The 24,002-nt window shown below is 33.0% G+C and overlaps 1 protein-coding gene across 1 annotated transcript in view; it reads left to right on the forward strand.

The window, feature by feature from the left end:
• LOC114329278 (uncharacterized) overlaps positions 1-24,002 on the forward strand; it is a 93,730-nt gene that overhangs the window by 26,296 nt on the left and 43,432 nt on the right. The window contains exons 4-5 of the mRNA XM_050660789.1: positions 4,213-4,298; positions 15,346-15,441. Coding sequence (XP_050516746.1) covers positions 4,213-4,298; positions 15,346-15,441 — 182 coding nt within the window. The remainder of the gene's footprint in view (positions 1-4,212; positions 4,299-15,345; positions 15,442-24,002) is intronic.

Here is a 24,002-nt window from a genome sequence, read left to right on the forward strand (position 1 = left end):
TATATTCTGTGATATACTTAAGCCATACGCTAAATAAATAAATACGACTTTGTCCTGCTTTTAGTCCAGGGTAATAAGGTTTTTTCCATGACACTTGAACAGCCAGGGTACTGAAGCGTCTTTTCGACACGTAATACCTATAAGAGCCAATTGTAACTATTTCCTGCGTAGGATCTGGCGGCCATTTTTATTTATATACAATTAATTGTCAAAAAATGGCATTTTTCACTTTTTTTAAATAAATGGAAAACAGAGAAACTTATGGTTTTTTTAGTACAAATATATTCGAAATTATGGAAAAAGCTTTAAAATGACGTATTACAAAGTTCGATATACTCATTTATTGTTAACATAATTGTGAAAAAAGGTCGGAATTGCAAAAAAAGAATGTGTGTATACTTTGTACGCACGTAAGAAGTTATACTTCTATTATATATTATGTGATTTTAACGAAATTGATATAATGTACTTTAAACAGTTTATTTATATTTTATTTAAATATTAAACTAATTTTAATACTTACTACCTTCCAAAAATTTTTATTAAGACAATACCAAAAATTTAAAAAAATAAAAGAATAAAACGCACACAAACACATTGAAAAATACCACAAAGAAAAAATGATTTCTGAACGATAATAATTGTTGGCAAAAATTTTAAATGCGCGTTTTCTGAAAAAAAAAATTATATAATAAATATACTTACAATCGCGAACTTCCCCAAATTCGCGAACCCGCGAATTTGGGGACGTTTTGATTCGTAATCGAAGCCTAGACTCACTCTTCCAATTACTCATTATTTTTCATGCGGAAAAATAGGTCAACTGAACGTTTTACTGTTTGACAGTAAATATAACAAAACAGTAAGAAAACAATATATTAGATGAAGATTGGTAGAACTTTTGTTGGTAATCGAATTAAGCATGTAAATCAAAGAATTACATACCTACTAGATAAATAAATCTACGCCAAAAAATCATAATTTAAAAATAAAAATCGGACCTAATTTCGGATTTCTCTCTAAAATCCCCATTCTTGAGAAAATAAATTTATTCCATCCTAATCCAAATGTATTATTACAATATGATTATAATAAAAACTACTTACCAAATTAGAATGAGTCCTTGTCCAAAATAGTCCAAAAGTCCAAAAATATATATGAAAACTATTTAAAAATTCCAAAACGCAACAACCATAAATAATCAAATCACAGCTTTGCCACAGCGGACATATTGAATAATTTTTGACATGTCATTTGAACATCCAATCATAACAAAGTTATAATGCGCATGCACCGGGATCGTAGGTTTTAACATATAAAAATTCACCCGCATATCGAGCGTAAAGAAGTATAACTTCAAAAAATTATTTTCGCAATAACTGTTGTAAAAACTAATGTACAGCTTTGAAATGTTTGCCAAATAAGGGTTCTTTGGTGCTTAATATGTGATAAAAATTTCAAAGCGATTCATTCAATTGTTTAAATTTTATTCAAATTGTTTATCCCAGAGAGCATTTTTTTTGCAATAACATAAGTCAGAAGAAAATGACGTTAAAACCATTCCACAGGTGTCAAATAAAAGAGCATGAGTTATGTTTTCAACCTGGTTTAAAAAAAGTAAATAAAAAATGCATTTATTAGTAATAAATAATTATGCAAAAGTATCGTAAATCTTTCCTTATAAACTTTTTGTTATACAGAGTGTCCCAAAAGTAGTGGAACGGTCGAATATTTCGCGAACTAAACATCGGATCAAAAAACTGAAAAATATGTGTTCAATCATTTTCAAAAATCTATCCAATGACATTAAACACCAACCCCCACTACACCCCCTGGAGGTGGGGTGGGGGGTAACTTTAAAATCTTAAATGGAAACCCCTAGTTTTTCTTGCAGATTGGGATTCGTTACGTAAAAGTAAGCAACTTTTATTCAAGACATTTTTTCAAACTGTGGATAGATGGCGCTATAATTGGGAAAAACGATTTATCCTGATACCATAGGTAAATTATAGAAACGGTCTAATATCTCGAGAAATACACTTCCAAATGAGAAACTAAAAAAGAGGTTTTTAATATTTTTTGAAAATCTATCGATAAACACCAAACATGACCCTCCAACCCACCCACTGGAGGTGGGGTGGGGGGTAACTTTAAAATCTTAAATAGCAACCCCCACTTTTTACTACAGATTCGGATTTGTCATGAAAACTTAAGCAACATTTATTCGAAACATTTTTTAGAATTGTTGATAGATGGAGCTTTAATTGGAAAAATACGATTTATTAGCGCCATCTATCAGCAATTTTAAAAAATGTTTCAAATAAATGTTGCTTAATTTTTCATGACGAAATCGAATCTGCAATAAAAAGTAGGGGTTGCTATTTAAGATTTTAAATTTACCCCCACCCCACCTCCAGGGGGTGGGTTGGAGGGTCATGTTGGCGTTTATCGATAGGTTTTCGAAAAATATTAAAAATCTCTTTTTTAGTTTCTCATTTGGGAGTGTATTTCTCGAGATATTAGACAGTTTCTATAATTTACCTATGGTATCAGGATAAATCGTTTTTTCCAATTATAGCGCCATCTATCCACAGTTCGAAAAAATTTCTTGAATAAAAGTTACTTACTTTTACGTAACGAATGCAAATCTGCAAGAAAAACTAGGGGTTTCCATTTGAGATTTTAAAGTTACCCCCCACCCCACCTCCAGGGGGTGTAGTGGCGATTGGTGTTTGGTGTCATTGGATAGATTTTTGAAAATGATTGAACACGTATTTTTCAGTTTTTCGATCCGATGTTTAGTTCGCGAAATATTCGACCGTTCCACTACTTTTGGGACACCCTATATAAGAAATTATACATATTTATTACAATTTTTTATCAATTATGATATAGATAACATTACTTGATAGTTGTGCACTTAAAACAGAGTAAAAAGGTTAATTTTTTTGGAAAAAGTTATTCAAAAAGTTTATAAAGAAAAATTTACGATACTTTTGCTTAATTATTTATTACTAATAAATGCAGTTTTTATTCACTTTTTTAAACCATGTTGAAAATGTAGCTCATGCTCTTTCATTTGACACCTGTGGAATGGTTCTAAGGTCATATTTTTCTGACTTATGTTATTGAAAAAAAATGCTCTCTGGGATAAACAATTCGAATAAAATTTAAGCAATTGAATGAATCACTTTGAAATGTTACCACATATTAAGAAAAAATCCTCATTTGACAAAAATTTCAAATCTGTACACTGATTTTTACAACAGTTATTGAGTAAATATTTTTTTTACAATTCCGACTTTTTTCGCAATGATATTAACAATAATTAGGTATATAAAACTTTGTAATACGTCATTTTAAAGCTTTTTCCATAATCTCGAAGATATTTGTACTAAAAAAATCATAAGTTTCACTGTTTTCCGTTGATTTGAAAAAAAAAAGGGAAAACTGACATTTTTTTGGCAGTTAATTGTTTATAAATAAAAATTGCCGCCAGATCCTACGCAGGAAATAGTTATAATTTGTTCCTATAGGTATTACCTGTCTAAAAATGCTTCAGTATCCTGGCTGCTGAAGTGTCACGAACAGGGTATATTTTTGTCTTATTTCATAACAAACTCCAAAGACTGCAAAAAACACTTTTTACCGGCTTACTTCAACTAGATCTCAAAAATAATAACTTGATTACTTCGTAGTTCGTATTACTTTACTGACTGCTATCACCCAACAATATTACTGCCTAAGATAAAATTTATCTCCAAAAAAGGTCTTCTGCGGACGGCCAAAATCAAAATTCGACCTGATTCTCAAGAGATTTCTGGCAGGGGAATCTACTAAATGCTTACACGAATTTTGAATCCTCTTAGATTCCGATACAAACAAATGATTGAATTATATTTATTATAATCGAAGAAACACTGAAGTTTTTTCTCTGAAATTATTTGAAAGTTTATAAGTTTGAATATATGAATTTAAGATGCAGTATCAAACATTAGAAACATTAAACAGGATTGCATAAAAGTTACTGTTTTCTGAATTAAATGGAATTTTAAAAAAATAAAAGTTTTTTGTGACGTTACAGTTGCATAAATCATAATATTTTAAAGTTGTAAAAGCAACTACTTCTTTTTGAATAATTACTTTAAGACCACCCTGTATAGAAATAAATCTTATAAATACATGTTCTTAAAAACTCTTATTTTGTTACAGCATCTATGGCATTTACCGTCATTCTTCTCGTCCTGTCTTCCGTTGGAATATTTACCACAACTCTTCTTCTCTACGGACTTTATAGAGTAAGTTTTAGTATTAATAATAAAATATCTAATGTAGTTAACGTGGGACGAAATGGGCTAAAGGATAATCTTTTAGAGCTTTGACTATAACCGTTAAATTTGCATTAAGTTAAATAGGTTCTTATGATTTTAATGATTATGGGAGAAGTCATTTTGATATTGGAGAACATAATCGATATACACAGGGCGCGTCTAAAGTGAGCCTCTATCATTTAATTCTTGAACCAAAATAGTATGTGTGTGTACTTTGTACGCACGTAAGAAGTTTTACTTCTATTATATGATTTACATGTAAGCAAGAATCATTCCATCCATACCCAATACTCCCACAAGGATACAGGGACTACCACACGAAAGCCTACCCGATCAATGCAGGTCAGCGTGAGGCGCTCTATTCCCTCTATCTCTAGTGACTTATCATCGATCAGTATTGCTGGATTGGGCCTCGAGGGCCAGTTCACTGACTCGGCGCTCGAGGATGTGGGCCTCTCTTGCCCGCCTTTTGGGTTTTGTTGGTATTTTTGGGGCTTGTGTGTTTTGTTAGTGTTTTGTTCATTTTTTTAGTGACCGAAGCCGTTTTTGTAGATTTTTTTCTGAAACATATAAAATCAACATTAGTAAATACACTGCTATGCTTAAGGTGAGAGCGTTGTCTACCTCGATACATCTATTCTTCAGTATGGATATTTCAAATTTAATGCTTGTAATGTTGCCGCATTTACCGTTTTTCTGATATCATTAGTCACTTTTGTTTTACAACACCCTGTATATTGTACCTTTATTGAAATTTCCACTTCAATGCCAGTCCAACCATAATAATATACAATACTTTTCATTTTATGTAGTCAAGAACATCTTAAAAATATAAAACAAAAAAAAAAGTAGAAACGCCTAATCGGCTCAATATTTTTTTGTTCAGATTTTATGCAACTAAATTTGAACATATAATTAAAAGTTCACTACATTGCTAAATGAATTTTTCTAATTAATCATGTTTTCAAAATATCCTCTTTGTTAATTTGACTGTATTCTAAACCACGGCAGAATGCGGCTATAATATTTTTTCATTTTTTTCAACAAATTAATATGGATTCATCGATAATTGTCCGCCTTAGCTTTGCAGTACTGATGTTGAAAAAGTAACTATGCGTTACAAAGTACTTGTTACTTACGAATACCGAAAGTAACGATTACTATACAGATAGGCAAATCGTTACTTTGATTACTTTGATTACTTTGATTACTCTGATTACTTCGTTACTTCGTACTAATCGTATCAGAGCGACTAACGACTATTTTATCTACAACCAGTACACTTGATTACTTTCTATAAAAATATACCTATCGTATCCCAGCGAGTAACTGACGGAACCGGTATTTTACGAGTATTATCGAATATCGTTATCGTTATGAAGCGTTTTAAGGGTGTGACGGAATACCTACACAAAATACCTACCTACTGAGAAACACGATTATCGATATGATTACCGGTACTCAAATACAAAAGTAACAAAAGTATTCCAACAAAAAGTACTCAGAAAAAATCAAAGTAACGAATACTGTAAATAATTACTTTATACAAAAGTAACGATTTATCCCTTAAACAGATCGGTGAAGGTCGTTGTTTTATCAGAATACCTATATAAAATGCCTACCTACTGAGAAATATGATTCTCGATATGAATACCACTACTCAAATACAAAAGTAACAAAAGTAATCATAGTAATCAAAGTAACGAATACTGTAAATAATTACTTTATACAAAAGTAACGATTTATCCCTTAAATAGATCGGTGAAGGGCGTTGTTACATCGGAATACCTATACAAAATACCTACCTACTGAGAAATACGATTCTCGATATGAATACCGGTACTCAAATACAAAAGTAACAAAAATAATCATAGTAATCAAAGTAACGAATACCGTAAATGATTACTTTATACAATAGTAACGATTTATCCCTTAAACAGATCGGTGAAGGTCGTTGTTATATCGGAATACCTATACAAATTACCTCCTCCTCCTCTATATGTTCTCCTTCGTAAGGATGTAGTGGCGTCATGTAAGCCGTTTGACTATTTTTGTCCAGTTCTCTCTCTCCTGTGCGTGTTGTTTTGCTTCGGAGAATGAGTAACCGGTCATGTCCTTTATTTGGTCCGACCATCGTAATGGAGATCTTCCTCTGGATCTTCTGCCCTGTACGTTGCCTTCAACTATCATTCGTTCCATGCCTTCTCTTCTTCTAGTTATATGTCCAAAATATCTCAGTATATTTTGGTTGATAGTTGTGCTGAGTCTAGTTTTTATGTTAAGTTCGGCTAATATTGAATTATTTGTGCGATGTGCGGTCCATGGTATGCGCAACGTTCTCCGGTAGACCCACATTTCAAATGCCATTATACGTTTTGAATCTGCTGTTTTGATGGTCCAAGTCTCTGAAGCGTAGATGGCGATAGGAAATATTGACGCTCGGACAAGGCGTAATTTTGTGTTTTTTGTAATGTCAGTATTCTTCCATATTTTTGTGAGTTTGGCTGTTGCCGATCTGGCCATTATCTACCATAGGACAAAATACCTACCTACTGAGAAATATGATTCTCGATATGATTACCGGTACCCAAATACAAAAGTAACAAAAGTAATCATAGTAATCAAAGTAACGAATATTGTAAATGATTACTTTATACAAAAGTAACGATTTGTAACGAATACTCGAAAGTAACTATAATCAACATCAGTACTTTGCAGCATTTGCTGGTTTCATTTTATAAATTATACTTTTTAAATATCCCTAATTATATCTTTAGGATTCAAATCCGGTAAACGAGGAGGCCATTCAATACTACCTAATCTACCAATCGATCGTTCGAGAAATGTCCGATCTAAAGAACGCCAAAATGAGATGGAAGTTACTGAAATTCTATTTCATTGAAATGAGCTCCAATCTCTTTTTCAGGGCAGGAAAAATTTCACGTACTCACAGAACTCACTAATCTGGTCTAAAACTATCTCTAAACAGAAAACTTTATAGCTATATAGCAGTATTTTTAGAAGCATACTTTAAGAATGGGAAACCTGGCTACTAAGAGAACTAAAAACTAAGAGAACGGAACAAAAACTCCTTGTACTGGAAATGAACGGTAACAACTAAAAGCATAAGACAAATCATGAACAGACAACAGAACAACCACCATCATAGAATAAATACAGCAAAAATGGCTTATTTGGTACGGACCTATAAAAAAAATAACGGACCATCGTCTTTCGAAATTAATATTTAATTGGCAACTAAAGGAGCTTAAAAAACAACTATACAGGGTGTCCAGAAACTCTACTGACAAACGAAAACAGGAGATTCCTCAGATAATTTTAAGACAATATAATCCAATTCATCTAGTCAGAAAATGCTTCTTAAAGGAGCTAGATCTATTTGAAGATGGCGTCTGGTAATTAGTTTTTCTTAAATATCTCCAGAACGCTTCCATTTAGAAAAACGAAAATTAGTACAGATATTTATCTCCCAGAGATAAATCAATTCCATCCATTGCAAATTTCTAATAGGTACCGGTCATAGGCGTCCGTTTTGGGTAGGGTAACAGCGGTGCCGCCCAAAATCCCGACAGCCAAAATCCCGACAGCCAAAATCCCGACGGCCAAAACACCGACACGCCAGAATCCCGACAAGCCAGAATCCCGACAGGCCAAAATCCCGACATGCAACAATCCTCGCATAAGTAAAAATTCCGACTGTTGTTTAATACTTTTAATACAAAATACTTTTGTTTAGTAACAAAAAATAAAAAACAGATGAAATACAAGAAATAAATGTAATTATATGTTAAAAAGAAACTTATCAAACCTGTCGGGATTCTGGCCTGTCGGGATTTTGACCTGTCGGGATTTTGGCCTGTCGGGACTCTGGCGTGTCGGTGTTTTGGCCGTCGGGATTGTGGCTGTCGGGATTTTGGGGTAGACCCGGGTAACAGTTATATTATTGTCGCATAACTTTTTTGTTCTTAATTTTAATTAATTTTTAAGCATTTTTGAGTCTGGATTATTAAAATGTAAGATGTTATAGTACTAAAAGGTATTCTTACTTTAAGTTGATAGGATACACCGTTTTCTAGAAAAATCAATTTGAACATTTTTCGTTTTTGAATGTTAAAAAAGAATTTCAAAAAAAAAATTATTTAGAAAAACGAAAACTGGTACGTTTATTTATATTCCAAAGATGAATCGATTTCATTAATTTCTAATTTCTAGTACCGGTCATAGGCGTCAATTTTGGGTAGGTCAACGGTTATTTTATCGCATAACCTTTTTTGTCTTTAATTTTTAAGAATTTTTTACACTAGATTATTAAATTATGAGGCATTCTAGTACTAAAAGTTACTCTTGCTTTAAGTTGGTAAATACACCGTTTTTTTTGAAATTTTTTTCAATTTTTGTCATATTCAGGAAACGAAAAATTTTCAAATCGATTTTTCTAGAAAACGGTGTGTCCTACCGACTTAAAGCAAGAGTACCTTTTAGTACTAGAATACCTCACAATTTAATAATCCAGTATGAAAAATGCTTAAAAGTTAAAGACAAAAAAGTTATGCGATAAAATAACCTTTGCCCCACCCGAAACGGACGCCTATGACTGGTACTAGAAATTCACAATGAATCGATTTATCTCTGGAAGATAAATATGTATACCAATTTTCGTTTTTCTAACTAGAAGCGTTATGGAGGTTTTTAAGAAAAACTAATTACAAGACGCCATCTTCAAAGAGCTCTAGCTCCCTTAGGAAGCATTTTCGGACTAGGTGAATTTGGTTAAATTATCTTAAAATTATCTGAGAAATCTCCTGCCTTCGTTTGTCGGTGGAGTTTCTGGACACCCTGTATATGCGTTGGAAAAAAATATCATTCTGTAAAAGGTCTCTTATAAAAACTTCAACTAGAGCACATACAAGGAAGCAAACATCGGCCTTTTCTCACCAAATGTACATCGAATTGTATAAACGACTCGACTTTAGATTAAATCCTTCAAAGTTCAAATATTTGGTCACGTAAGGCAATGCTGAAACTGCTTAATATCGGCGAAGGGTTGTACGAATATGCTTCGAATACTGAATTAGACAACTATGCAATAAGAATATAATGCTTTATCGTTCAGTGGAGTAAAAGTGAAAAATCCAGTCAACGTAGATTTCTAACATAAATTAATTTAATAAAAATAAAAATAGACCGTTTCGTTTTGATTCAATGCGAGTCTCTTACCATCCTCTAACACGTGTTTCTAGGTTTACCCGTTATTAAACAGGCTTTGTAAGAAAACTGAACTGAATCAAAACGAAAAAAAAAATAAAAAATACAGGATCTTTTGTAAAAGGTATATTTAAAAGATATTGTATATATTGTCGGTCTTGACGGTCCAGTTAGCTGGGGCTCAGTCGATCGACAAGTTTAGTGGATTTGCGATTTGCGGTCGCTGGTTCGAGCCTCAGCTAGGTCATGAAATTTATAAAAGGCCAACGCCGTAGTATAAAACTCAACAGAGTCTACGGCTTGGTCTGGATAAACTGGCGTCGGATCGGCCTATGGAGGAGCGGTACGGCAAGGGATAAGGGCTTGCGGCTTGGTGATACTCCTCCATAGATCCCTACCGAAGGGCGTTGACGCCTAAGAACGGTGTATACATACATACATATTTAAAAGACCCTAATAAGGGGTACATCACAAAACAAAACGTTTTCGGATTAACAAGTAATCCATCATCAGTGTTAAGCCCTAAAATGATAAGTATAACCTAATTAATAAGAGACAATGTTGTAAAAGTTTACTAAGGTTAAGAATTGACTGAGGTCATACTTACAATAACATGCATGCGTCAGCCACCAAAAAATTATGGGTAAAAACCCTTTAAAAGGTATAAGATCTTATATTATACTACATATTATGTTTAAAATAGTTGGATGTTGCAAATATTCCTGGATATTACCCAGGGCAACACAGGACTCTAACCCACGTGGATGTGATATGAGAGGAATGAACCTCACATATTGAAAATTGAGTGTCAACTGAACTGAAAGGTGAAGGAACTTCAGAAGTATGACAGAGACAGATTGTCAATAGGACGTTATGAACTGTTTTGTTACTTCAGCCAATGAATTTAAAATTTATGTTGATGTTAAAAATAAAACATTATTAAATATCCATATATTGTTGTTACAATTAATCGAACTTAAATGTAGAAAATTGTAAAGTATGTAATGATTAAATATATGAACATGACAATTGATAAATAGGTACTAGGAGTTATGCAGTCAGCAATACATTAGAATGAAGATTTTTAAATAAACTTAGAATTATTGAAAAGGCCTTTTAGGTATTCACGTCTAGGATATCAGAATTTGTTTAATGTGTACCGGGTGTCCCAATAAGAATGGCTCCCGGCCATATTTCAAGAACCGTTTATAGTAGAGCTTTGAAATAAAAAATTTTATAACAAAAGTTTCCTCAGGAAAAGCCTGGAAATTATTTTTATAATTGTGGGTTCACCGCTAGAGGCCGTAATTGAATATCAAAAATTTAAAAATCTAAATTTTACAAATTTTTTCTAATGAAGGGGCACTGTAAATCCGGTTATTGTAATCTTCATAAAATTCTGCGCATATTTGATTTAACAAGTTTAACTCTACTTTTGCAAATAAGAGGTGGGGTGAGTGGGAACCTTGTTATGAAAAAATGGCTGTAAGTCCGGTTCTGCTAAATCAAATTTTGAAAACTGGGTCTTCCTGAAGACAGATCTTTTTCTTCAATGTAAGCGTGATAATTTTGAACCATCCTAATAAGTAATAAGCCAGCTGGGAGGCGTTATTTAATTTTTTTCAGAAATCTAGTTTTCTTTGGAAAATATTAAATACAAGTATGCATTTTTAATCATACTTTATAAAATTAGATTAAATTAGCAATAGAATAGCGAAAACCGCATGTCGATACCTTTTTTATATCTCAAGATATCTCGAGAAACGTGTAAATTTTATACATAACTGTTACTATCACCGGTAAACTAAGTTAATGAAAAGTAGTGTGCTGTGGAAAAAAACAAAAAAATATTTTCCAGATATCAACGTATAAAAATATAATTAATTAAAACAACAATATAAAGAGAAACAATACTATTAAAATTAAATATAACAAAGAACAAAAAGAACTACTTAGTGACGACCTAAATATTCAAATTGTTGCCCATCATACACTACTCTAGAATACATTAAAGAATTCTAGAAGACATTCAAAGCATATCGAGAGCAGAAATTGAGACTGCTGTTCAATCTACTCTTGAAAGAGTAAATGTTTGCAACGAAAATGATGGCCAAAAATTTGAACATTTATGTCATCACTAAATAGTTGTTTTTATTTCTTTGTAATAGGGCTTTTCAACGCTTCTCATTTGTTTCGAGCCTCTGTCATATGCCGTATAATCCGTGTATAATATTAATATACGAGATATGAACGAGGCTCCAAACAAATGAGAAGCGTTGAAAAGACCTAATATACGTTGACAGCTAGAAAATGTTTCTTTGTTGTTTCCATAGCACACTACTTTTCCTAAACTTCGTTTACCGGTGACAGTAATAGTTATGTTTTTAAATTTACACGTTTTGTAAGATATCTCGAGATAGAAAAAAAGGTATTAACATGCGGTTTTCGCTATTCTGTTGCTAATTTTGTCTAATTTTGTAATATGGTATTAAAAATGCATGTTTGTATTTATTATTTTCCAAAGAAAACTAGATTTCTGAAAAAAATTAAATAGCGCCTTCTAGCTGGCATATTACTCAGTAAGTTGGTTCGAAAGCATAACTTTTACATTTACGAAAAAGATCTGTCTTCAACAAAACCAAATTTGAAAAATTTGATTAAGCAGAACCGGACTTACAGCCAGTTTTTCATAACAAGGTTCCCACTCACCCCCACCTCTTGTTTCCAAAGGTAGACCTAAACTTGTGAAATCAAATATGCGTAGAATTTTATGAAGAATACGAAGATCGGATTTCCAATGCCCCTTCATTAAGAAAATTTTGTAAAATTTAGATTTTTTAATTTTTGATATTCAATTACGCCCTCTAGCGGTAGTCCCACAATTATGAAAATAATTTCCAGGCTTTTCCTGAGGCAACTTTTGTTAAAAAATTTTTTATTTCAAAGCTCTACTATAAACGGTTTCTGAGATATGGCCGAGAGCCTTTCTTATTGGGACACCCGTACATAAATGTTCTATTAAAAAGTTATTAATTAATGTGTGAGTAATTTGATGACTGATAATTTGATCTAATTTGTTGAGTAGATGACATAACAAAATTAAGTGATGATATATTTCGTTTGACTGAAGAAATTTGTTGTTATGTGCGAATGAGAAAGAGACTAAAAATCAATTTATGAGACTGAAAATCCAAGAGACTCAACCCCAAACCGCCCGAAAATGAATGAATGAATAAGGAAATGAGTGGAGGTTTAGGATGGTATGATGTGTGGATAAACAACAATACAACGGATAATGTAGAGAGGGGCGTAACAGAGGCCCCCGCAGGGGCCCCATCTTGTCGTCTGATATTATGTAAAAATCTGTTATAGGTATATGATTTTACTTTGTGGGTTTAAATTTAAAAACGTAAATTTCTAAATAGGCATATTCGGCAAGTGAATCATCTCATATCTAAAAAAATATTTTCCGGTCTCACTAACTTTTATGGGTGGCGACAATAAACTATAATGCTTTGTACGTGACTATTCAAAGATTTGAGAATTGCAATTTGCCTAATTTTAGAACAATACGTTTTAGTATTTCGATACGATTATCCAGAGGCGTAACAGAGGCGCCTTGCAGGATGAAGCTTACGGGGGGCCCCAATATGTCAAGTGCCCCATCTTGTTGTCTAATATATGTAAAAATGTGTTGTTATATTATTTGCATACATACATTTTTTTAAGAAGTGCAGTATTGAAAATGAAGTTGTCCATCCGAATTAATAAAATTGTAGATATATTCTCTGATAGTAGATAGTGCACGAAGAAAGTTGTTCATCTCATAGAATAATACTTATGTAACCATTTAGTATTCTTTGTTCTATTTTATTCTATACCAATAAAGATGAAAAATGTAAGTCGTCATAAACAATGCATGATTACACCAATGCTCAGTAAATGAGAGTTTTGGAGTGAAATTATCAGCGTCGCGACGGACGTATTTGCTTGACAATTTGGATTTAGGTTCTAGTTACACTCCACTTCAAAGTTGGATTTATGCCGTTGGTTGCTTTTACTTCGGGGGTGACACCCCTCCTTGGGGTGAAAAACATACGTTTAAAATAATCCCGGAAATGTATAAATTGACTAATTATAAGCAACTTTTGTTCTATAGAGTTTCTTTTTCTATGTTAATACTTTTCAAGTCATTTGCGAGTAAAGATGTTTATTTTTCGACAAAAAAAAACAATGTTTTCAGACGGGTTTTTCGTAAATAACTCAAAAAAAAAGTATTTATCGAATTAAATATTAGATATCGAAGAAATATTTGTAGCAAAAATGTAGCTTATAAGATATAAAAAATGGTGTACTTATTCATGAAGTCTATCGACACAATAAAAGCACAGTTGAAACTCATGAAAAATTATTCTTATTCGTCCAATTCCAAATCGAATATTTCAACCTGAATTAAAACTTTTTTTAAATGTTTCAAAAAAGCTTTATTTTTATTTTTTTATAAGTTTCTAGCATCAAAACTATACGAATTACGCTCAAAATAAAGTTGGCCCCTTTTTGTTAAAAAAAAATCGTCAAAATCTGCCCCTATTTCGCACCCCAAATAAAATTTATTATAACGCTTTACCATTTACTTTAAATATTTATTGTTTATATGATCTGTAAGTTTGACTGGTTCGAAGTTCTTATTTTTGAAAAAAATTTGATTTCATAGTAAAAACAGTTTTTTTATTTTGGAAAATGCCTTTTTTTCGAAATAACTTAAAAAGTATTAGTGATACGAAAAATCTCAAAGAGTAAAGAAATGTAGGTCATGCTTTTATAAATATTTTGGATTTTTTTTGTTTTTCTGTAACAAAAATTGGTTAAGATATCGCTGTTTAAAATTTGCATATACTCGTGATTAGTGACTCGTTCAAGCCCTTTAACTAGAACCCTTTTAAAAATAAGCACTTTGAACCGGTGAAACTTACAGGTCATATAAAAAAATTAGGTAATTTTTAAGGCGATAATGATTAGTTTCATTTGGGGTGCTAAATAGGGGGAGATTTTCACAAATTTTTTTACCAAAAAATGGGATTAACTGTATTTTTAGCGTAACTGGCTTAGTTTTGATGCTAGAAACTTTTGTAAAAAATAAAGCTTATTTTAAACACTTCTAAAAAAGTTCTGAGTTTCCCTGAAAAGTATTTCATTTTTTGGTTATTTCACGTTGAAATATTCGATTTGGTATTTGGCGAATAAGAAAAACTTTTCAAGAGCTACAACTTTTCTTTTACTGAGTCGATAGACTTCATTTTTGTTAACAATATTCTTTTCGATCGAATACTTACTCTTTGAACTATTTGCGAAACATCGACTAAAAACGTGGTTTCTTTGTTGAACAATAAACATTTTTACTCATAAATAACTCGAAAAGTCTTGAGTTGACCACTTCGGTGGTGACACTGAAAATTACACGGTATCGTCATATTTTACGTTGATTTACTGGTCTGTAACACATAATTATAGGTATTTGTTACACATGTCGCATTTAGTAATTTTTTAAAGGGGGCCCCATTTCCAATTCTACGGGAGGGCCCCGACGGAGTTTGTTACGCCACTGAATGTAGAAGTATGTCTAAAGTACTGTAGAAAGGAAATGATAAGAGTGTGGAATGATGAAATGTGAATAAAATGTATTGAGAGTATGAGGTAGAATGTTGCTTATGGAAAGTTGATTATCATTTATTTATTTATTTTAGGTTTTGTTTGATTTATTAATTAATAAAATATTCTCTTTTTTTAGGATTCCAAATATATGCTTATTCCGTGGATATGTAACATCGTCGTATTTATCGCAGCGGATTTCACTTATGTCATATACAGTCTTATAGTCCATGCGGTAAGTCTGAAATTTTATGTTTTTGTCAAATAGAATAATTAGACCGAAATAAACAACGAAGAGACTTTGAGATTGTTGACTAAATATAACTACAAATAAAGCTACACAGTTTCCCATATAAACCCATTAAAATAATACCTATTACCCCAGGCCATCTGTGAAAAAATCATTAATTTCACCTCAACATCGCTTTCAAACTCTTTGTTTGTTACCTGTTATGTCCACGATATTTTCAAAAAACCTTACATTTCAATGCAAGAATTGGCGAAGGAAAATGCTACCCTTATGTAGGACCATATGGGCTTGGCGAACGAAACGACAGAGGGGATCGCCTAATAGAATTTTGCCAGGAGCATAATGCTATAGCCGCAAATACATTCTTTAAATTACCTAAGCGACGCCTGTATACATGGAAATCGCCAGCTGACAAAGACAACAAAATCGTCAGAAATCAAATTGACTACATCCTAATAAAGCACAGATATCGAAACTCAATTCAGGCAGTAAAGGCATATCCAGGAGCAGACGTATCTTCTGATCATATTCTTCTTATTGCTAGGTTTCAACTTCAACTAAAAAAGACGCAAAAAAGCCGCAACAACAATAAACTTAACATACAGAAACTAAAGTCAGAAGAAACAAAAGAAAATCTGAAACACGGAATCAACACAAATCTAGACAGAAACCCAGGAAATAATTGCAACGTAGAACAGCAGTGGCAATTCTTCAAAACATCTATATTAGAGCCAAGTAAGAAAGTACTTACAACAACCAAATGTAAGAAAGAAAAATGGATGACGCAGGAAATGCTCGAGTTGATGAATGAAAGAAGAAAAACAAAACCATCAATAAGACCCGCTATAAACATCTTCAAAACCAAATAAGAAGAAAAATTAGGGAGGCTAAAAAACCTACTTCTCTGACAAAATGTAAAAAAATAGAAGAACTGCAAAACAGATATGACAACTTCAACCTACATAAAAAGTCAAAGAATTAGCAGGAATAGGAAATAGAAGAACCTTACGTATATTGCTCGACAAAAACGGAAATATTATAATGGAGACAGAACGAACACTACGACGATGGAAAAAGTACATCGAGGAACTATTTATTTCATGACCAGAGAGAAGCTAGTATATCCGTAGATATCCAAACCCGAGATGTCGGCCCAGAGATAACCAAATCAGAGGTTAGTCAGGCAATAGACTCTATAAAAACCAATAAATCTGCTGGTCCAGATGAATTACCTAGTGAGCTGATAAAGTTGGTCAACGAGAAAAACCTGGACATAATAGTAGAACTGTTCAACGCTATCTATACTACGGGAATCATCCCTAGAGAAATGTTGACATCAGCATTTGTGTGTTTGCCAAAGAAACTGAATGCCAAAGAATGCAGTGACTACCGAACCATAAGCTTAATGTCACATACCTTAAAAATTCTGCTGAAAATTATCCACGCCAGAATACACTCTAAACTGGAGCTGGATATTAGTGACACTCAATATGGGTTTCGCAATGGTATGGGTACCAGACCTCCTTCAACCTACTGACACAGAGATGTTTGGATGTTAACAGTCCTCTTTAAGTCTGTTTTATAGACTACAATAAAGCGTTTGATAAAGTAAAACATGATCGACTCATGGAAATTCTGAAAACTAAAAACTAGATTAAAGAGATTTAAGGCTAATAACACACCTCTATTACAATCAGCGAGCAATAGTAAGATTTGAAAAAGAAACATCCGAAGAAATGGAAATAAAGAGAGGAGTCCGGCAAGGCTGCATACTATCACCTCTATTATTTAACGCTTATTCTGAAGAGGTAATGCGAGAAACTCTGAAAGATGAAACAGTCGGCATATGAGTAAATGGAGTCTTAGTTAACAACATCCGATATGCAGATGATACAGTAATAATAGCCGATAGTTTACCAACACCTGCAAAGACTCATGAGTAAAATAATCTTGATAGTAGAGGGCCAGCAGGTCGAAAGAGTAAAAAAGTACACTTACCTAGGATCACTTATAACAGAAAATAATGACTACACTGCAGAAATAAAAGTCAGAATCGAAAAAGCACGTTTTAATTTTATGAAAATGAAAAAGGTCCTATGTAGCAAAGATTTAACATTAGCTCTTAAAGTACGCCTAACAATTGTTACGTATACAATTTACTATACTATGGAGTGGAATCATGGACGTTAAATGTAGAGACAATGAAACAACTTAACGCCTTTGAAATGTGGACCTATAGAAGAATTATGAGGGCTTCCTGGGTAGATAGAGTTACGAACAACGAAGTACTGAGAAGAATAGGTAAAGAGAAGGAAGTTGAACTTACAATTAAAGAAATAAAACTACAGTATCTCGGACATGTGATGCGAGGCGAGAAGTATGGCATCCTGAGACTTATAATGCAAGGAAAGATAGATGGCAGAAGAAGCATCGAAAGAAGACGAATTTCATGGCTGAAGAACCTGAGAGAATGGTTTGGATGAAGCTCAAAACAACTATTTAGAGCTACTGCCTCAAAAATTAAAATAGCTATGATGATTGCCAACCTCCGTAGCGGAGGTGGCACCTGAAGAAGAAGAAGATCCCTTATATATCGTTTAGAACCTAAACCTGTGTAAAATTTTTTCAGCTGTCTTTTTTCTTTACTGGTCTATAGGCTATCAATTTGCATTACAAAAAAAATACAAAACAATAAGCATTCAATTCGTTCATTTGTCTTTGCAGGAATATTTACAGTGCGGTAATTGTTATCCAAAAATGTTTAGTTGTATTTTTGCTTTTATTCATTTTACACATTATTCAAAAAGAGCTTTTGAAATTTACATATTTAAATTGTTTGTACTGTTGTATTCACAAAAGACATTGTTGTTTTTAAATTTACGTGCAATCGAAAACAAATTCTTTGATCACTGTAAAAACAGTTTTTCCGATAATGAACGAGTTTCGTGACCTGAAATAAATGAAATTGTAAATAAAATACAAATAAAAGGCATAACTAGTTTCTAATGGCAACAGATTCGCTCCTAAAAAATAAACAAGAAAGCGGAAACGAAGCAAAAAAGACAACATAAGCGACGAGAATTCAGTGAACTTGAACATTTCCGATTGAGCAGTCTGTACATTATTTCGCATTATGTCGATAAGAAATGGCTGGAGATAAAGACTTAATTTTTTAGTAGAAATAACCATGAAATACAATCTTTTTCACAGTGGGTGTAAGAAAAATTGTTATACAGATACCCTAGTCTAACTGTTAGTCCAAGTAATGAAGCTTAAAATAGGACAAAACCTCGCAATTTTTACAGAATGGATCGATTTGCCTGATTATTTCATTCATAGAAGATTCTGACCAATAGAAAGCTACAGAAATCTGAATTAAATCGATAATTTTTGATAATCTCCCGTCGTTAAGTATATTACGTCAGATGCCCTTCGTTGCTACGAAAAAATACATTCAGTGACATTAATGACAATTAATGTTTTAAAAATTATAAAAGTGATGACTTTCAATCGTCAAATATTTATAAAAACTGTGTGTTTAATGGTACTTACATAAATAAATTACAATAAAATTTTGGTTTTGAACAGTTTTATTCATGAAATAATCGCAACAAATTGCACTCGACCTCTGAAATTAATATAGAATTTCAGAGCTCTTGTGCAATTACTACTGAAAATTTGAGAATAAGTAGTGAATAGTCCAAGGATCAAAATCTATATGAGGCTGAAGGCGTTTTTAGCATGGGGATCGTTGCCACCCCATCTCTGAGGTGGGAATGTTTTATTTTATTTTACTGCTTCTTCTTCTTCTCTACGTGCCATCTCCGCGACGAAGGTTGGCAATCATCATTGCTATTCTCACTTTTGACACTACAGCCCGAAAGATTTCAGTTGAGCTGCATCCAAACCATTCTCTGAGATTCCTCAGCCAGGAGATTTTTCTCCTACCTATGCTGCGTCTTCCTTGAATCTTTCCCTGCATAATTAATTTTAGGAGTTCATATCTGTCACCACGTGTTATGTGACCCAAGTATTGAAGTTTTCTTATTTTGATGGAATCCAGTATCTCCCTGCTGTTCTGTATTCTCCTTAGTACTTCCTCATTGGCTATCCTGTCTGTCCAAGAGATTCTCAGCATTCTTCGATATGTCCACATCGCAAATGCTTCCAATCTACTGAGGCATTGTTTATTGAGACCACACCATACAAAAGAACAGAAGAGTCATTTTTACTGCAAAAGTTGGTAAAAACATTCATTCTAAGCAAAAAGCGTTCTATACATTTTCTTGATAAAATTAATATTTTTCGATTTATTCGCTATCGAAAGTGTTAGTTTTATATCGAAAAAATCAATGTTTTTGATTAGTTTTCTGCTAATAACGCAAAAAGTTTTCGTTTTATCAAAACAACTTTGCTAAACAAAATTTCCCTTTTGAAAAAAAAACTAAACCCTTTTTTTTGTTTTTTTTAAGACTAATAGTAATCGAGCTATACTTTATTATATGTTAGCTCTTCTTCGTCAAATGCTAAATATTGTAGTTTCAAAGGCAAAAGACGGGAAAACTATGCATTTTTCGAGGATAACTTGTTCAAACTAGTTTAAAGGCGATGAAAAGCAGAAACATTGGTCAGCCGATGGTGGTAGCCCCGAATCGAATTTTACCTAAAGCTGTCTTTTCTTATGTAATTTTAACCATTTTTGAGTACTAAGTGTTGTAATGTTAAGGTGACATCTGGCAACAGTGTCTATAACCGGTTGTCAGCGGTCACGGGGCATGGCATCGCCCTTGGACGGGAGGGGGTTCGATGTTCGATGTGGAACAACAACAATGTTTATAACCTTGCTTATTCAATAAAGTTCTTTATTAACAATCTGGTAATCACTAATTACTACCTCAGTCCTGGACATGAAGGATGGGTTTCTTCAAGTAGTGTTAGATGAAGATAGCAGTAAAATGTGTTGCTTTAGTATTTTAATATTTTTGGGGACATAAATGGGATTGAAATTTATTTTGATGACCTAATAATTGCAGCAAATAGTATACAGGAACATGATATAATTTTTAAAAATGTCATTGATAGAGCTAAAAAGCATAATGTTAAATTTAATAAAAATAAATTGCAATACAGGGTAAACCAAGTAAAATTTTTAGGAGTCATAATTTCTGAATTTGGGATTAAATGTGATCCTGATCATGTAGAAAGTATATTAAAATTAGAAACACCCAAAAATTTAAAAACTTTGCAATCTTTTCTGGGAATGTGCAATTATTTAAGCAAATTCATACCACATTTTACTGAAAGTACAGCTCCTCTTCGAGATCTTATTAAAAAAGAAAATATGTGGAATTGGGGTAACAAGCAAGACAAAGCTTTTCTAGAATTAAAAAATAAATTAAGTAAAGCGCCTACTTTAAAAATATTTAACAAGGACCAGCCCATAATTTTACAAACGGACAGTTCTAAAGAAGGGGTGGGTGCTTGCCTCTTACAAGAGGGGCAACCAGTATCTTTTTATTCTAAAAGTCTTACAGATGCTCAGGTAAGATGGGCTCCTATTGAAAAGGAGTTGTATGCAGTTTGTTCTGGTGTTGAAAAATACCATCAATTCATTTATGGTTATAAAGTAACTATACAAACTGATCACAAGCCCCTAATTTCGATTGCAAAAAAGGACATAAATAAGGTAAGTTCTAGGTTGCAAAGAATGCTATTAAAATTATTAAAATATGACTTGACTTTTGAATATGTTCCGGGGCCAAAAATGTTTATGGCAGATTTTCTCTCAAGAAATTTTTTAAAAAACACAGCTTGTGAAGATAAAACCTTGTTAGAAGTAGTCCACTGTATGAGTGTTGACTCACACATTAGTGATAATCGCTTAGCTCAAATAAAGTTAGAAACAGCCAAGGACAAAAATCTTAAAACATTTCTAGACTGGTACAGTGTTGGTTTTCCTAAAAATAATACAAATAGAGTCATGAACTTAAAAACCTATATAAACTAAGAGATAACATTACGGTCCAACATGGTATTCTATATTTAGGTTTAAAAGTAATAGTCCCAAAAAGCTTAAGAAGGGAAATGCTAGACATCATACACACTGGCCATTATGGCATTAACAAATCTAAAAATAGAGCACGATATGTACTATATTGGCCGGGCATGAGTAATGATATTGTTAAGGTGGTACAAAGTTGTTCCATTTGTGAAAAATTTAACATATCAAATTCAAAGGAACCTTTAATACCCCATCAAGTCCCAGACCTGCCCTTCAATAAAGTAGGGGTTGATTTATTTCAATTTGGCAATAAAGACTATTTAGTCCTAGTAGATTATTATAGCAGATGGCTAGAAATAAAGGAATTGCGAAACAAAACTTCAGAAAGTGTAATTAGTGTTTTAAAAGAAATTTTTTCACTGTTCGGAATACCATCTGTTATGATATCTGACAATATGCCATTTAGTAGTTATAGGCTTAAGGTATTTGCTAAGGAGTGGGGGATAAATATAATAACATCAAGTCCAATGTATCCTAAATCCAATGGGTTAGCGGAAAAAGGAGTGGGTATAGCCAAGAGACTGATGAAGAAATGTGCTGAAAATAATGAAGATGTAAACTTGGCTTTACTCGCTTATCGTAACACACCTATCACGGGTATGAATTATTCACCTTCCCAAATGCTAATGTCACGTGTGTTGCGCGATAAATTACCATGTAACACAAAGCTTCTAAAGCCTAAACTTTGTACAAATGTCAGTAAGCAAATACTAGCGTCTAAAGCTAATTCTAAACTAAGTTATGATCAGACTGCAATTTCTAGAAAAAAATTTGAAACAGGCAACAATGTCTTAGTTCAAGACGGTAGATCTAAGTTATGGTCGCCTGCCAAAATTGTTCAACCTTGTCAGGTTCCTAGGTCTTATGTAATACAAAAGTCTGATGGTCGGTTTTTGAGAAGAAACACTTTTCAGTTAAGAAAATCGCACAATGATGTTGTAGTTAATCCTAAGTGTGATGTTCCTCTTTTAGAAGGTATACCCAGGCCAAGTTTGCCTGTTAGTAACATTCACAATAATATTGCTAAGACAGTTCAACCTAGCAATAATGAAACAGGATCTCCTCCTACAAATAAGTTTGGACGAACTATTAGAAAACCTGCCTATCTGAAGGACTATTGCACTTAAATTAAGTATTATATTTTTAGTTTTATATGTTTCTATATTTTTGGAAAAAGGGAGATGTTGTAATGCTAAGATGACATCTGGCAACAGTGTCTATGGATGGTTGTCAGCGGTCACGGGGCATGGCATCGCCCTTGGACGGGAGGGGGGTTCGATGTTCGATGTGGAACAACAACAATGTTTATAACCTTGCTTATTCAATAAAGTTCTTTATTAACAATCTGGTAATCACTAATTACTACACTAAGGATGCAGAATTCTGTTGGAAATTTACCTAGATAAGCGGGCAGGTGATGGATGTATATTATAGATTCTTCCATGTCCGCTATTTATCGGCCTCTGTCTTTATAAATTTGTAAAGACCTCAGGCAACAGATATTTACCAAGGATTCTGCACTATAACTTCTAGTGACAGGAATATAAGAACAGAGACCACAACACAAGCAACAAAAGCGGCAAGAGTAAGTGGTTGCCTCCGAGAAACCATATGGAGAAACAAATATCTGAGCACGGAAAGCAAAATAAAAGTATACAAGACAACAGTTAGACCTATCCTAACATATGCAGCGGAGACAAGGACCGATACAAGAAAGACGAAACAACAAATCAACAAATCGAAATGAAAGTATTAAGATCAATAGCGGGCATATCATTAAGAGACAGACAAAGCAACAGAAGTATACGAGAACGATGCAAAATTCAAAATATTAACAGGTGGATAAAAACAAGAAAGAAAAACTGGAACGAACATATAAACCGAATGGAACCAGATAGACTAGCGAACATCTGTAAAAACAACAAGCCATATAGCAGAAGACCCGTTGGAAGGCCGCTGAAAAGGTGGAAAGACAATGTACAGTCAACAACAACTGAAACAGAATAAGAGGCAGACAAACAGGAGTAATCCTAGTCGCGCGAAGAAGAAGAAGAAGACTTCTAGAGAATTTTCTCTGTTTCAACTTAATAACTATTATAATCCCATTTTATATCCGTTGCATAAAATTATTTTTGTACTTTAATAATAGATAATACTTTAATACGTTTATTACAACAAAGTACTAATAAAAAGATTTTCAAATAATAATAATATCCGCCTCCAAACTCTCATACCGTATACTGCTTTCTCTAAGAGTTTTATCTTGTTAATAGCGCACATTGCCTGGAATTTTGTGGTTGCCGCTCAAACTATTAAAGCGCTTTTAGCGGTAAATTTAAGAAAGCACAATGCAAACGACATTACTGGTACTAAAAAGTTACAACGAAAAAGGCTTTTTCTAGAGTTTAATGTGTTCTAATGGTATTTTACTTGGTATCTGTTTGTGCATCTCGACAAGAAGCATCATTTAGTCCCTCGTTCTGCA

This window comes from Diabrotica virgifera, chromosome 9 (assembly GCF_917563875.1).
Source record: "Diabrotica virgifera virgifera chromosome 9, PGI_DIABVI_V3a".
Classification (NCBI taxonomy): Eukaryota; Metazoa; Arthropoda; class Insecta; order Coleoptera; family Chrysomelidae; genus Diabrotica; species Diabrotica virgifera.